This window comes from Epinephelus fuscoguttatus, linkage group LG7 (genome assembly GCF_011397635.1).
Source record: "Epinephelus fuscoguttatus linkage group LG7, E.fuscoguttatus.final_Chr_v1".
Classification (NCBI taxonomy): domain Eukaryota; kingdom Metazoa; phylum Chordata; class Actinopteri; order Perciformes; family Serranidae; genus Epinephelus; species Epinephelus fuscoguttatus.
Genome location: NC_064758.1, coordinates 39,060,496 through 39,077,000, shown reverse-complemented (window position 1 = coordinate 39,077,000; position 16,505 = coordinate 39,060,496). Strand labels below are relative to the sequence as shown.

Genomic DNA, 16,505 nt, shown 5'->3' with positions numbered 1-16,505 from the left:
GACTGAATCTGGCATGTGTATCCAAAATCCTAGCAACATGGCTCAATGGGCGGCAGCTCAATGTTGGTACGTCTGCTGGTCTGTCTGTCTGTCTGTCCAGAACTTTGCTCTGGACTCAAATATCTCTACCGACTTGATTGCCACAAAATTTCGTACAGACATTCATGGTCCCCTGATGATGTATCCTCCTGACTTTGGTGTGTTTCAGCAACTACTGAATGGATTGCCATGAAATTTGGTCTCAGGTATACATGAGACCAGAAGGATGAATTGTTATAACTTTGGTGATCTATTGACTTTTTATTTAGAGCCATCCATCCATCCATTCAACCGTTTATCAGAGGCCGGGTCGTGGGGGCAGCTGGCTGAGCAAATTATTCCAGACGTCCCACTCCCCACCAACGATTTCCAGCTCCTCCTGGGGGACCCCAAGGTGTTTCCAGGCCAGATGAGATATGTAATCCCTCCAGTGTGTTCTGGGTCTACCCCGGGGCCTCCTACCAGAAGGACGTGCCCAGAACACCTCCAATGGAAGGCGCCCAGCAGGCTTCCTGATCAGATGCCCGAACCACCTCAACTGACTGGCTCTACTTGGAGCTCCCTCCAGTTGTCCAAGCTCCTTACCCTATCTCTAAGTCTGAGCCTTGCCACCCCACTGAGCCGCTTGTATCTGCGACCTCATTCTTTCAGTCATTACCGAGAGTTCATGACCATGGGTGAGAGCTGGGACGTAGATGGACCAGTAAATAGAAAGCTTTGCCTTCCGGCTCAGCTCTCCATTCACCATGACAGTCCGGCACAGCGCCCTCATCACTGCACATGCTGCGCCAACCCGCTGATACACCTCACGCTCCATTTTCTTTTCCAATACTTTGCTATTAAGATGGCGAACATGGTAAATATTACACCCAAACGTTAGCATGTTAGCATTGCCATTGTGCGCAGAGTCGGGTCGTTTCATGGTTATGCTGGTCCAGTCCAGTGTATGCCTAAGCACAGCCTCACAGAGCTACAAGCTAAAATTTGGGCCCAGACACATGCTGTGTTTTTTGCACCCTCAAATCCATTTTTGTCAATGTAGATACACTGAAAAATAGGTGCTTCGGAACGCTTGCATGCTGCGATAGTGTTACGTTCAAGTTTCGTAACACAACCATATGAGTTGATCATTTTAGCACAGGCTACCCAGAGCTTTACAATCAGTCCCATGGACAATGTTTCAATACACACCTAAAAAAACAACAATTTCTGGAGTGTAGGCTATGATACAGTGCTGGTTGCAGTTGCTTAGCAATGTCAGGAGCTACCAGCCCTTGAAAGTTGGCACAAGAGTAGCGCCAGGTGCCTGACCTCATGCTTTCCAGGCTGTAAAAAATGCAGCATGTGTATGAGCCTTACAGCTGGTAATAAAATCATGGCATGTTTTACCTTGCTTGATATGATAGCAATGTACATTCTGCTTGGGCATTATTTCTGCAGTAAATAAAACTACCATCAATCTACAAATACGTATAGATGTTGGAATATGTAGATTCAAACTATTAACCAAACTGCAGGAGTGAGTCTTTACAAACTCGGCAGGCAGCCAGGATCCAGTATGCACAGGCTGATGAGCACTGAGCACACCTTTTTTAACTCCTACAGCTGCTTCCTTTACAGAGGAACCCTGCGTGAAGTTATTTTTGTAACAACAACTACAAAAGATAATGGACCTCCAATTTCTAGACAGTCTAGCAGCAGAAAATCTGTGTACTGACAGACAACTGATGCTGCTGTGTGTGAATGAGAATGTAAAGCAGGTGATGAAATGCTGGAAAAGAGTATGCAAGCTTGCTCTTCTTTCGAAAAACAAATTAACACCAGAGTATCTCGACAGTCAGCGTTTTGTTGAAAAGTGATTAGGTAACTTTTCCTCAGCTCCCCTGATGTCTAAATGACTCCAGAGTCATCAGAGCTCTGCAGACCACTGTTTCCATCAGTGGGCTTGTGTTACTTCATAAAGTAAACTTTCCAAGAACTTTACTGTTACAGCTGAGGTCACAACCTGATACATTTTTCCCAGAAAACCAATTTAAAGACTGTAGTCTGCAGTCACTCAAGTAGAATACAAGCTGTGAGAAATACATGCGGGTAGCAATCGAGCAAAACTGATGAATATACTGTATTTCGCTGCTCTGAAGCAAATCAACTGCAACGTCTCACTTTTAAAGACGATGGAAACATTTGCTCAGAGAGGAAAATGCAAAGAAAAAAAGCACTGGAAGAAAGAAAAGCAACTTTGAAAATGCAAAGCAGTTGTTTCTAGGGCTGCCCCCTGATAATGACCAAATGTTAGTTGACCAGAAAGGTCATTAGTCGGTAAGATTTCATTGGTCACCGAGTCGCAGAAAAAAATAAAACGTGAAAATCTATTAGGAGCTGCACCTTGTCAAGATAAATATAAACCTATATGCCTGGACCATGTGGGAATTTAATTTGAAAGGACAGACACAGGAAGTGGCCACGCTCAGCAGTCAGACAGGAGTCAGGTTACAAACCAATCAGAGCCAACACAGATATCGAGGTACCTGTAATCTTAAGTCTGTCCCATTTTCATGAATGCAGTATCTCAGGAACCTTTGAGAAAACTTCTTCAAATTTGGCACAAACGTCCACTTGATTAGACTTTGATCATCAGGGTCGCTATGACCTCACAATGTTTTTGGACATACCTCAAGAATTCATACAATTGAGATGACAAATGTCTTAAAGGATAAAAAGGATAAAATATTCATTCTGATAAACACGGAAAAGTTGATGTTAGTGCAGGGCTACCCAGAGCTTTACATCTGTCCCATAAGGCCCGTTTCCACTGAAGAAGTTCCTGGTACTATTTGGGGGGCAGGTACTGCTACAGGAACGTCCTCTTGCTCGGCACTCTCAACTGCCGTGTCTCCACTGAGAGAGCGGAGTAGGAGGAAGGTTCCTGTAAAGTTACCGGGCTCTGTGACGTAATGGTTGCGCGACCATTATGACCGGGGCGACGTAGGGGCGCCGTTAGCCATTAGCGGTGTCTGTAATAACTCCGGTCACGGTCAGTGAAAAAAAAAAAAAAAATTTCCAGGGGATGTCTTAGTTACAAAATGATTGAACTAACTGGAGTAGTTTCATGTCGTATCCGACAACGGGAGGCTTTTAACAGATGACGTCCTGATGTTAGCTTTGCTGCTGCTGTTAGCTGTCCCTGTCAGCTGATACTTTCTAGACATCGTGATTTCTCAAAACTGAATAAATACCACACATAGCAACACAAAACTGCTTTGCTAGCTCAATCATGTTGTAACTAAGATATCCGCTGCCAAAAAAAAAAAAAAAAATTTCACAGACCATTTTTTGAGTTATTACAGACACCGCTAACAGGTAATGGTTAGCCTAGCTAATCTACGATAACCATGTTGTTATTTACAAAACGTCACATCCCGTCTTGAGTATATCCAATCAGCACCAAATAATCCCCAAGCCCCAGCCAGGAGTTTCTCGGGGCCGTTCTGAGTACCTACTCCGAGGCAGAGACTTGTTTAGCCCCTGTAAAAGTTCCGGAACTCTGTCCTTCGGGGGTGGCTCCTGCGGTGGAGACACGCACCAACAGCCCCGGCCCCATAAAATTACCACAAAATTCCTGCGGTGGAAATGGGCCTATAGACGATAGGCCTACACACTTATAAACAGCTCCTGGAGGAAGATGAGCTCTGCTCTCAGGATTTCACGTAAATAGGCTATACGATGCACAGAGCTGGTACCTACGGTTATTCCACAGGCTAGTTAATAACATGTCAGGCAGGAAATCCAAAGTGTGGGATCATTTTGAGAAGGTGAAGGACGAACCCAAGGTGATGTGTAAATTCATCTTCATTGGTCGACTACAAACATGACGTATCATCTGAAACATGGAAGTAGCTACATGCCCATTAGCCCACAGCGTCATTAACAGGCGGCTCGCTCAGTGTGTGACGTGCACTTGTAGATAAAATATAGGCCTATATTAATGAAGGTTCATTAGTACGGTTTTGTATTTCTCTGTAATGTAGCACAGTGTTAACAATGTTACTGATACTATTCTTTCTCACACCTTCAACTCAAACCATTGTGCTGCCCCGCCCAAAATATATCATTTAATAATGAAATGAATATTGGAAACATGCGTGACTAGTCGACTAATGGCCTTAAATGAAGACTATTGGACGACTAGGAAAATTCTTAATCGGGGGCAGCCCTAATTTTCTTCTGTTAGTGGTAGTGTAGTGGTGTGACAGGAGCAGGTAAATCAAAGCCCTAAAAGGATGTCATGGGTACAGTTTAGATTCTGTTAGCACCTATGAAAACATGCAGGCCCTAAATGACAACTAGGAAAATTCTTAGTCGGGGGCAGACCTAGTTGTTTCCCATCAGGACCTGTTTAAGCATTAACAGAATATCCCTCAAAGGAACCACAGTACAAGAAGGATGAGGAGGAGAGACAGGTAAACTAAGAAGATACACACAGCTGTTTGGATCAGTTCATACATGCTGAGTGACTGACTGGTCCCGCCTTGCCGGAGAATCCATGGAGGCTGAAGGATGGACTACAATCAGACGGCTGGGAAGGTGTTAGTGTTACTCCAAGACACCCAGAATTTAATCCGTCTCTACCTGGAAAAGGCACCTAATACCTTGCACCCTTCAGCCCCATTGACACATACAGAAAGTGGGCATCCAGCCCAATAAGAGCGTTTACTTGGCAGTCTTAGCAGGTCCCTGTCAGTGTCACTTAGGTGAGATTTTGGCCAAGCAGGTCAGTGTAAAGAAGAGCAAGGTTAAGTCAATAGAGTCAGTGTGTCTGTATTTGAAAAAATAAAAACCACAAACTGGCATCAAAAGAAAATCTATTTTAGCAACTATGAAAAAAAAAAGCCCAGCTGAGGGCGAATGATTCAATCACTAGTAATAAGGTGATTCTGTATATCACACTGGTGCGTCTGTGCTCGTCTGACTAATATAATATTACTTCCCCAAAAACATCACTGAAGGATTACTCACAATGTGACTGAATGAGACAGAAGAGAGGGAGGGGAAAAAAGAAAGAGAGAAGACAGAATGAACGCCAAACCACAGACATAATGGGCCTGAGGCTGAGGAGCGGGTGATGGCATGAAAGACAAAAGAAAGGTTTCCATCGAAATGCGTCCCAAATTTCTGCAGAACTTCTAGAAAGCTGGCAAAAGAAAATGTGAGGGAGTCAACAAAGGGAAGAAAAAAAGGATTGAATTTATGTTTGTTTGATGGAGTAATTTGAGAAAGGTTACAGTCTCATCAGTCCACAGAGGTCTGACGTTGGAGTGGGCAATACTTTAATCATACCTAATGAACCACTTGTTTTACGTGGGATGTATAAAATGACTATATCATAAACACTGAGTTTCAAGTGTCACTGTTATACGTCATACTTTTAAGCCGGTGGCCCAGTGCTTTAAATTTATGATAACAGTTCTTTATCTAACTTTATTAAAACTGTTCTTTCTTTAACTTTATGATTAACTGCACTTTATTTAACTTTATTGTAACAATATTTTATTTACCTTTTTACAGCAGTAGTTTATTTAACTTTATTAAAACTGTTCTTTCTTTAACTTTATGATAACAGTACTTTGTTTAACTTTATTATAGCGATACTTTATTGGCTTGATTATAACAGTACTTTATTTAACTTTATTACAACAGTACTTTAGTTAGCTTTATTATAACAGTACTTTATTTAGCTTTATTATACCAGTACTTTAACTTTATTATACCAGTACTTTATTTAACTTTATTATAACAGTACTTTTACTTTATTATAGCGATACTTTATTTGCTTGATTATAACTACTTTATTAACTTTATTATATCAGTACTTATATCAGTATTTAGTTTAGTATTTTAATAGCCTACAGTAGTTTAGAGAAGATTTCAAAATATTAAGCTCTATATCATGTATCTCAATATAGCCTAAAAATATTGCAGTATTATTTATAAGCCATATCACCAGCCCCTGAAGTGACGTTTTTGACTGTTGCTTTTTCTTTGTCTTCAGTGGAGCATAAGCTTGAGTGACAAGTAAGTCACATGCCTAATATTCGCTGTCCAAAAAATCACTGTCACACAGAAAGAGGGGAAACCTGAAAGTTGGACCCAGTTAACTGAAACTTCTCCTCATCCTTTCTGTTTCTGTCAAACCCCGACTCTCTTCACAGTATCTCTGTGCCTCCAGGTGTTTGGGCAGGGAGGGGCCCGTTGCCAAGGCGATCCACACCTTTTCGATTCGTCTTGTCCTGTCTTGTCAAAGCTGAGGGAGGGAGGGAAACGAAGGAGACACAGATAGGAGCAAAGAGGAGGGAGGGAGAAGGGGGGGCAAGCGATCAGGGATAATAAGCCCTTCTCTGGGAGTCTGGATCCACAGAGCAAGCTCAGACTAGCACTGAACACTAACCAGCATAATCTCAAATGAATCCCACCAACTCAGCCAAGAAATGGATTGGACGTCATATTCCAGTCGGACACCTGCAGGCTGATTTTAAATCCCAGTGACTTGCAGAAACCCACAGCAAAGTATCAGCAAAGTATCCAAATATCTAAAAGTAAGCCCTCTTGGAATCACATGTGTCGGGCTGATCCAAAGGCCTTCTAGTAACCCTTGGAGAGCTGTTGTGAAACGTGGTGACAGCACTGAGCTACGGCAGCACGAGCACAGAGGGTGACACCTGGTTTGATTTCAGTAAATTACGGTGCAGGTGAACTCATTCAGTTCCAGGCCAGTCATGCTGAGACGCAGCCCCGCCAGGAGCTGATCTATGGCAGTGGGAGACCAAAGGCAGGCCTGTCTGGGAATAAAATGGTTTAAATGCAGTGCAGCACTGGCCTGAGATTCTCTGTCTGTCTGTCTGTGTCTGCTCTGTGTCCTGTTGCCAAGCTGCCGGCATATCAAAGAGACTATTCGTAGTGCTTTGGAAAAAAAAAAACTCTTAAAAGTGAAATATAAAAGTTTAATGTTTTTTCATTTTCAGAACAAAAATGCCTTCTAAATCTGTTCAGTGGGTGGAGTGGGCAAAAGTTATATTTATGATCCCATTCTTCCTAGAAATGTGCCTCGAACTTCTGCAGCAAATGCGAAGTGAGTGAGCTCTGGAAGGGGATAAGCAACAGAGAGCTGTGTATTATAGGTCAGGGTTGCCGTGACATTGCCCCCTGCTGTTTAAAACTTGATACAGGCATGTTTAACTCTTGTGCAACAGCCATGAGATCCAGCTGAGTGAGAAACATGCTGTCAGAAACTATTACATTACACAATAATTTTCATTTTTATTATAGTCCGGAAATGCCCAAAGTATCATGACTCAGCTCCTCGATGTTCTTACTTCACACCTCAGAGTACTAAAAGCACCAGGAATATGAGGAATTGGGACATCTCAGGATATCCCCTCTGTACTAGGACAGGAAAGATCATTGTGAGGTCAAGCAGTTGAGAGGAAGTGTACGAAAACACTGATGCAGTATGATGAAAGCCGCATGATGAATGTAAAAATGTAGTATTTTCCTCAAACATCTTTCATTTCACACTGCTGACTGATGATACAGTCAGGAAACAGTAAGCTTGTCATGGTTTTAATGTTCTAAATTTAGACATATTCAGGATTTTGTAGAACTAAAGACAGTGAATCTTAAATAAAGTGTATATAAAAAGTATAACTGATCAACAGAAAAAAAAGACTCCTTTACAAAGTGATGTAAATTAATTACAAATGTATAAATGCAAGCATAAGTACAGGTAACCATGTAACCTCAGACACTAAAGGTGCGGACACACCAAACCGACATCAAAGAACTAGTGGCAACGAATACCAACTGTTGCGTCATCTACGTCGCCTCACGTCGCCCTGTGTCAGTTGCATTTGAACAAACTACACGGACTACATCCGACGGCCAAGTGGCACATATGTTCTGCGCCTGTGTGAGAGAGAGCGGAGTGAGAGAGTGGTACATCCTGTCAGTCGAGGGGTTTCCTATCTGTGCAGCTGAGCACCGCAGCACCTCCATGGACTATTACATCCAGACGGTCCCGGTGTTTCCTCCGCAGGCTCCACTTCACTCAGCTCTCCAATAAACCCGCTGCTTCTTCCCACTTTAATCTGAATAACAAACCAGGGCTCGGTGCTCCGGTTGGATCCAAACGGAGAGCCGGGGCTAGCTCAGAGATTAGCAGAGGCTAACTGGCTGTGCTTCCCTCTGGTCATGCTGCAGCCAACGCTCCACTAGCCTCACAGCTAGCCCCAGTTTGTTATTCAGGTTCAAGTGGGAGAGGCAGCGGATCTGTGGGGCAGCTGAGTGACGTGGAGCCTGAGGAAGAAGCACCGGCTAGCCCCGGTTTCACTACAGGCAGATTCACTCGCTACAGGGGCGAGGGAATAAAACCTAAACAGCCAATCAGAGTGATCTCTCTCACCGACTAGCTCCGCCGCCGATTCAACATGCTCAATCAGCCAAAAAGCCACCGCCAAAGGGCCTTTGGCACACCGCAAAAACTAGGCAGACAGATGCTCACAGACGGCCCAACTTTGGTCGACGGCCGACCATCGGCTTGGTGTGTCAGGGCCTTAAAGCCGGGTACACTACACAAGAATCAACCAGATCCTGGGCCTGATTGCCCCTCCTGACAATCGTCAGCAAAGCCCCAATTTTGATTTCTGATCAGCTCGGAAGTCCATCCTAGCTGCACAGATTTAAAATCGCCAAAATTCAACATATACTGGTCCATCTACATTCCAGCTCTCACCCATCGTCATGAACTCTGGGATGTGACCGGAAGAATGAGATCGCAGGTACAAGCTGCCGAAATGAGTTTCCTCCGTGGTGTGTCTGGGCTCAGCCCTAGAGATAGGGTAAGGAGCTCGGACATCTGGAGAGAGCTCGGAGTAGAGCCACTGCTCCTTCATGTTCACGGGGGTCAGTTGAGGTGGTTCAGGCATCTGATCAGGATTCCTCTTGGGCGCCTTCCATTGGAGTTGTTCTGGGCACATCCTATTGGTAGGAGGCCCCAGGGCAGACCCAGAACACGCTGGAGGGATTACATATCTCATCTGGCCTGTGAATGCCTTGGGGTCCCCCAGGAGGAGTTGAGCCGAGAAGAGCTCAGAGGAGAGCCGCTCTTCCTTTGCGTCGAAAGGCGTCAGTTGAGGTGGAAGCATCAGGACGCCTCAATGTTTACTCTACAAAAGACACGTGGTCAAATGCGTCCCAGACCACCTCAGTGAGTGATCAGGTCACAATGTGTCTTGGTAGTCGTTTAGACTTGTATTTAGAGCTGTCCACTTATGATCAGATCACGCAAAAGGCATGTTATTATCAAGTCGAAACAGGCTCTTAGGGTGCTTTCAGACCTAGAGTCGTCTCCTTTGAATGAATCAGAGACTAATTTTGTTCCAAAGTTGTATAATTGCCTAGGGTAGGTTGGTGTTCTCACGGCAGCATTTACAAGCGGACCAGATCAAATGTCTTGTGCGAGAAAGCTGCTCTTGATTGGTCAGAATTTCCATGTGGGAAAAATCCAGGAAGTAAAGCAAACGTTGAAGAAGAGTACACTTGCAAGATAAATGTGACACTTTCTAATGTCACAATGGAGGGACAACTACACAGGTTGATTTTAGCGCTGCTCATCGTGGACTATATTGCTGTCATTGTTCATTTTAGTCAAACCATACAGTTTGAAAACGAGGAGCGGCTCCAACTAGAAAACAATGTTTTGATGCATTGGATGTGCTGAATGTGCATATTAAGGCAGTACAGGAGGAGGTGCACATTAATAATCCTCCAGGACTGTAACATGGTCATGTTTAACCCAAACAATGTGTCATGTGACTGCAGTTGCTTCACATTCAGGTCGGAACACGTTTTTGACCACCTCTTCAAGAAGGTCTCTGTCCAGTTGTTTTGGTGCGAGTGTGATTGCTGTGTTCACACCTGCCCAAACGAACCTCACTCAGGGGGCAAATGAACTTGAGTTTGATTGAACCAAACCAAACAGGGCAGGTGTGAAAGCACCCTTAACATCTTAAAATCATCAGGGGGTCAGATTTACGACTCACAATTAATGATAATGTCCTTTATCTGCTGGATGTGTAAATAGGCAAATATTTGCTAACAAGTTTTACTACATCAACTTTATAAGGTGATAATATGTTAATGTGTGTGTACGAGCTTGTTTTACTGGCCAAAAAAAATCCGTTAAGGTTAAATTTCTGTTGACTGAACCAGCTTAGCTGCTTTTCACAACAAAAAGAATGCGCATTGAAATCTAATTACATTATTGGTTAAATTTAAAGACCTCTACGAATCTGCTGTCGACCTACCCCCCTCATTCTCTCTGTCCATCCGTCTGTCCCAGTCCACAATGGGCTACAAGTCTTTCCCTAATCTCCTTACATAATAACGTCAACCCTGACCCTGAACAAGGACACAGGTGGCGTCAGACACGCTTTGTCCCACAATGCCTCCCCCCCGTGCCACAGCGGGTCATATACACACAAATACTTTAAATTACACAGCACATGAACTCAGCTTCTGCCTCACTGACGACTCGCCGAACAAGTCTTTGGGGAAAAAATAAAAAAAAAAGCAGGGGGCTTGTCATGTGAGAGGGGCCTCATGGGATCAAGTGTCTTTGAGGAAAAGTGGGGTTGGGAGACTCAATAATGTGAGGAGCAAGGGAAGGAGAGTCCAGGTTAAGCTCTTTGGATCTCTCTTCTCCCACCACTTTATTATTCTCAGTTGCCATGGAGACAAACTATATATAACCAGCCGTCTCTCTCCTCTCTGTCTCTCCACGTGCTGTCTGAATGCACTTTTCTCTCTGTCATTTTCCCTTTCCATTGTTTCCACTAGGAAGACAGGAGGGGACAACATCTTGATTCAATGGGAAAATCCATCTAATGCTCGGCTGCAGTGGCAGGAGGGAGTCGACAAACCAAAACAGCCGAGAGGGCGACTGACAGACCAGACACTGTCGGTTTCTCTTCTGGCCAGACTCCCATTTTCAGAAACCAGTGGCTTCAAAGGAATAATTCATTTCACAGTCTAGTGGCCAGACACAGAGCCCCCGACACTCACGCCCCTTTTAACACCTAAAAGAAGAAAAAGCAGCCACGCCGCTCTGCGTCACCTTCGCTGTGTTGTAACGCCACATAAAAGAGAGATGCAACAACCTCTAGGTCAAAAACTACAACGTGAGTTACGGGGACAAAGTCAGGGTGCATCTTCATTTTAGAGCTATTTTTAGTAGTTTTAGTTCCTGTTAAAGTGACAGTAAAAACCACGTCTTGAGGTGACCTGAGGACAACTTCATTTGTCAGTGCCGCCCAAAACCATCACAAATCACTGCTGCAAAAAAAAAGCACTTTTAGGTTAACGTCTGGTTAGTTGCAGGCACAGAAACGAGCAGGTTAGGGTTCAGGAACGGTCATGGTTTAGGTTAAAATAACTACTTGGTTAAGGTCAGAGGACGTTTGTCATCATGGTTACAACAATAACCACTTGGTTGAGATTAGGGAACGATTATGGTCATGGTGAAAAGAGACCGACGTTGCCTGTTGGTAGGAAACAGGAAACGGACGGCAGTGTCTCGTGGCAAAGTTTGACGTCTTGTTAACCCATTCAAACACTCCGACCTCCTCTCTCTGCAGAGCGTTTGGCTCTATAACAACATCAACACTATTTCCTCCTTTGCTCCGAACGGATGAGACTCTTTGTCACTTGAACATAAATGTGTCATCTTTGGGCTCGTGATAAAACGATGGAGAGCAGTCTCTAATTCCAATGTCCCCGGCTCAAGACCCTTGTTACTTGACATTCATCATACATTTTCTCTCTACCTTCATTTACTCTCCTCTCTCGAGTGTCCACTGTCTAATAAAGAAATAAAATCCTCAAAGATAGTTACGAAAATGCACTCTTTTTGACTGTCAGCTAAATATGTGTCATAGTTAAACATTTTGGGTCTTTGTGACTAAGCTGATGTGACACAAGAAAAACAGCATTTACAATAACTTAAAGGAGTAGTTTGACATTTTTGGGATAATAACCATATTTAAGTTCTTGCACAGAGTTAAAAGAGAAGATTAAAATCATTTTCATGTCTGTACAGTAAATATGAAGCTACAGCCAACAACCAGTTAGCTTAGCTTAGCATAAACACTAGAAACAGGCAAGAACAGCTAACCTGGCTCTACCAAAACAAAAATGCTGGATATTGGGTTTTAGAGGCACTGGTAAAAGCATTTTGGTCTCTTCGGGCAGAGCCAGGCTAATTGTTTCCATATGTTTCCAGTCTTTATGTTAAGCTAAGCTAACCAGCTGATGGCTATAGCTTTATTTTTACCAGACAGACATAGATACAGTTGGTGTCTAGTCATAGCTAGGGGGAAACCAGTTCTCTCCCCCAGCCTGTAAATACTAGAAAGCACAGTGTTTTCTGAAACTCACATAAGAGGCACAATCACATCTACTAGATATGATTAATTAAAATTAGCGTAATATCAGTACCCTACGGCCATCAACACTATGTATTAGACTAGCACAGGGGTCAGAAACCTTTACTAGAAAAAGAGCCATTTCTGGCCAAAAAAGCTCTCAAATAAATAATTCTAAGGTAACATTAAAGGCGCTGTATGTAAGAATGTGGCCAAAACGGTTACTGCACTCAAATTCAAAATACTGCCGTGAGTCGTGTCTGCCCCCCCTCCCCTACAGATTCGAGGTTGCTGGACAGCGGCACGCTGGAGACTGATTTGTTTGCCCACGGGCGGCTGCCGTGGCAGGGCCGCATCGCCGCGTCCGTGATCTTCAGTTTTCCAGCGGACCGTTCGAGCAAGTCCGGCTTCTCTGCTGCTAACGGTGCTGCTGGGATACAGCGGAGGAGGAGCCGGCTGCTAATGCTATGTACTGGGACACTGCTAATGCTGCTTGCCGTGCTGCTGTAGCTCAGTCGTAACTTTAACTGATGCTGAGACTCTACTGACTGCGTGACTGGTAGACGGCGGTGGGTGGCGCAACAGGCCAAAACACAGATTCAAAACATAAACATGATTTGCAGACCGTAAAAAAATTTTTTAAATGCAAATATTCTGGCTGTACTGTTGCTGTCGGTGAGATCAGTGTGTTATATGAACATTATTCCTTAGTCTCTGTGACATATTAGGAGGATTTTATGACTATTTACGTTAGATTTCTTACATATAGCTCCTTCAAGTCTTAATTCGCCCATTAACATTACTAATAGGTCTAAATGAGCCTTCATCAATATGTTTTACCACAAGGTGGCTTCTTTGCAGTGAGCTTTTAATGACTGTTTGGCACTTTAACTTAGCAAGGTTGGGGGTCAAAGAAAATGAAGACTACTCATTTTTACAATGGATATTCACTCAAGGCCTATAACAGTGAAAAATGAAAATGAAAACGTTAAAAAATAGCTGTTATTAATTTCTAGGGGCGGGGGAAAAAAATCGATTTTTAGATGCATCGAGATTCTGTCTTGAACGATACGAGCATCGATGTGGAAAACTCATAATCGATTTTAATTTTATTTTTATATTTATTTTTCAAAGTACCTAAACTTCTCGACCATTCACACTATTGACGTAACTCCAACAGATTCTGAAAGCTGAGAAGCGGAACTTTTCAGTGATATACAGTACATTACGGTAAAGACGTCATTACCTGCAGAGGAGGGGAGCCTCCTGCGTAGCCACATACCCTACGACGTAGGTACGTCGTTGATTTAACGCAGGACCATAAATCAGGCTTGACGAGGAGAGTGCAAGTTGGAGTGATTTAGTGGTGTTTTAGCGGAGTTTTGGTGGTGTTTTCTTTGTAAATAATATTTAGTGTTGTAAATAATAGTATTTGTGATTTTTTGAGAGCTTTTGAGTTTTTTTATGCCATGTTTTTGAGTGGTTTTTGACGTGTTTTCGTTGTGTTTTCACCATAGTTTGTAGTTTTGCCATCATTCGTCTTTTTTTTTTGCAATAGTTCGTGTTTTTATAGTTCATAGATAGTTATAGTCAGTTATAGTTGTGTAAATACTGGAGGAGAAATGTTGAGGAGGTTGACGAGGGACAGGAGAGTCCCGTTGAGATTTGTGGATGAGGAGGATGGACTGGTGGAGTGTAGTCATCTCAACCACAGAAAGTAATACAGTTTGTATGCACTGGATATGTATTCCCAGCTTTATTACAATACTGTTTTTCAATATCTAGTGTACATTTTCTTATTGGCTCGTTTTAGAATCGAGAACCTTTTTATAATCGAAATCATTGCCCTCAGAATCAGAATTGAATCAAATTGTGATCGAAGATCGCCTAGAGATTCCCACCTCTATTAATTTCTATATAACTTTTTGCCAAAGCCACAGGGAGCCACTGGAGACACTCTTAGCCTACGTGTTGATGATGTGCTATAATGTTATCACACAAGGATTTGCAACATCAAGAACTACAGGTCGTTGGACTCACAACTTTATTTTACCAGTGGCTAAACAATCTGTTTGGATGAAGAGTTAGATCCTTTTTGTTTAACCAGAAACAGCCCTGGCATCGCCATCGCCAAACCCACCAGACTCCATTTAAAAAACCAGCAATTTAAGCATGCATAGCGTCAGCATATTTCCACATCTAACTGGGCGAATTAAGGGTTTACTTCAACCAAACCAGAGCTGTTGACTGTTGGAACAGTGGAGAGATGAACCAATATGGTTTCTGAGTTTTATTTTGTTTCTGCCGACTTTGAATGAAGTTTGTTTTAAGATTATAAAATTGCTGTTTATTTAAATGGAGTATGGTGGATTTGGCGATGGCAATTTTGGAGCTGTTTCTGGTTAAACATCAAGGATCTTAGTCTTTAAAAAAAAAAATCAGTCTCTTCAGGGATCCTTTCAATAATCTTGTCGGACATTTGTGATAATCTGAGCCTGTCAGTGGCAAGAAGAAGCACTTTTAGTGAATGTAAATTGACGGTACAAACATGGCCCAAGTGGTTACAATGCTGCCAGTGTTAAAGGATGTGACGTTTATTGGGTGTTCTCATAAATACCGACTGTATCTATCCAAGCAGTATTGATCTTCTCGTCTAACTCAAACAACAAAAAAGTTTAACTACTCATTTAAGTGAGCGAAGATTTTTTTTTATCAGGACATTTAAACAATCACAGTCCTTCTTTTAGTTGACCTGGCAGGTTTAAGGTTCAAGGTCTTACCTTAGAGGCCCTCCGGCGCTCTGGACACTCAGGGTGCTGGCACACAACCCAGTCCTCCTCCTGGACGGGCTTGTCATCTGAAACAGAACACACAAATCAATTAAACATCTCCCTTTATCACTAAAACACCAAACCAGCCACCCAGGCAGCCACACGTCCATTAACACACCTTTCTTGGTAAAACTGTAAAAACATACTGTAGACACGAAGACTGAAGACACTGTCTGTGTTTATACAAGGATGGAGCAAGAGAGTGACTATGAGGCACAAGAAACACTCTCACGCAGTAATAGAGCCCAAGGAGCCGTGTCATAAAATGAAAAAAGAGAGGGTCTGGTTAAAGAGATTTCTTGAAGGAAAGGTAAACAGAGGGAAGAGGGTGGGGTGTGTTGGGAGGAGATCAGAGAGAAATGACTAACGACCAAAGAGGCAGGAAGAAAATGGAGCAAATGAGAGGAAGCCCCATTCTGGGTTCTGTAAGAAAGTGCTCTCATCGTGGGTTAGCTCACTGTAGTCCACTCCACAATAACAAATCACCGTTGTCAAATAAACCTCTAAAATCTACTTGACTGGTTGGCCAATGCTGCATCGAGGGTATGATAAAAGGCAGTGTTTGGGTCTACATCTTCTACATGTACACACACGATAAAGATATCATAACAGAGCACCAATATTTATCTGTGTGCCTAATGAGAAAAACAGGGAATACACGTGCAAGGAGGAGAAAGCAGGAGCAGGAGAGGGGAGCAGAAGGAGCTGGAGGGGGGTGAAGGTGCTTGTAGAAGAAAGTCTCCAGTTTCTGGGCATGACAGGACTTTGTAGCAAAAACCTTTCCAGTGAGCTCAGATAACCTGCTCATTGTGCTGTCACCTCTCCCTGTTTGGCCGAGCCACAGATAATATATCATTACTGAATCATCAGTAAGAGAGACGGGGTGCTGCTAGAGAATGAAGTCACTTAGTGGCTGAACTTTAAGGCCAAATTCAAACAATAATTTGTCACCGTGAAAGAAGCCGTAAAACAGCCGAGGGCCTTCTGTAGGCCTGAGCGGGCGCACGGAAACAAGTCACCTTGAGTCATCCACTTGGCTACAGCTACACTCGCAGGTCAAGGGTGCTTGTGAGGAAGAAGGAAAAACACTGTAATTGGTGCATACCACAGAGCCCATGGCTTCCCCACTGGGAAGGGAAGGGTCAACCTGTCTGCAGTGAAT

General features: G+C 43.3%; 1 protein-coding gene across 3 annotated transcripts in view; it reads right to left on the bottom strand.

Moving 5' to 3' along the window:
• plekhg5b (pleckstrin homology domain containing, family G (with RhoGef domain) member 5b) overlaps positions 1–16,505 on the bottom strand; it is a 110,055-nt gene that overhangs the window by 66,183 nt on the left and 27,367 nt on the right. For all 3 annotated transcript variants that reach the window (XM_049581348.1, XM_049581347.1, XM_049581346.1), the window contains exon 2: positions 15,293–15,369. In XM_049581348.1, the coding sequence (XP_049437305.1) occupies positions 15,293–15,369 (77 nt within the window). The remainder of the gene's footprint in view (positions 1–15,292; positions 15,370–16,505) is intronic.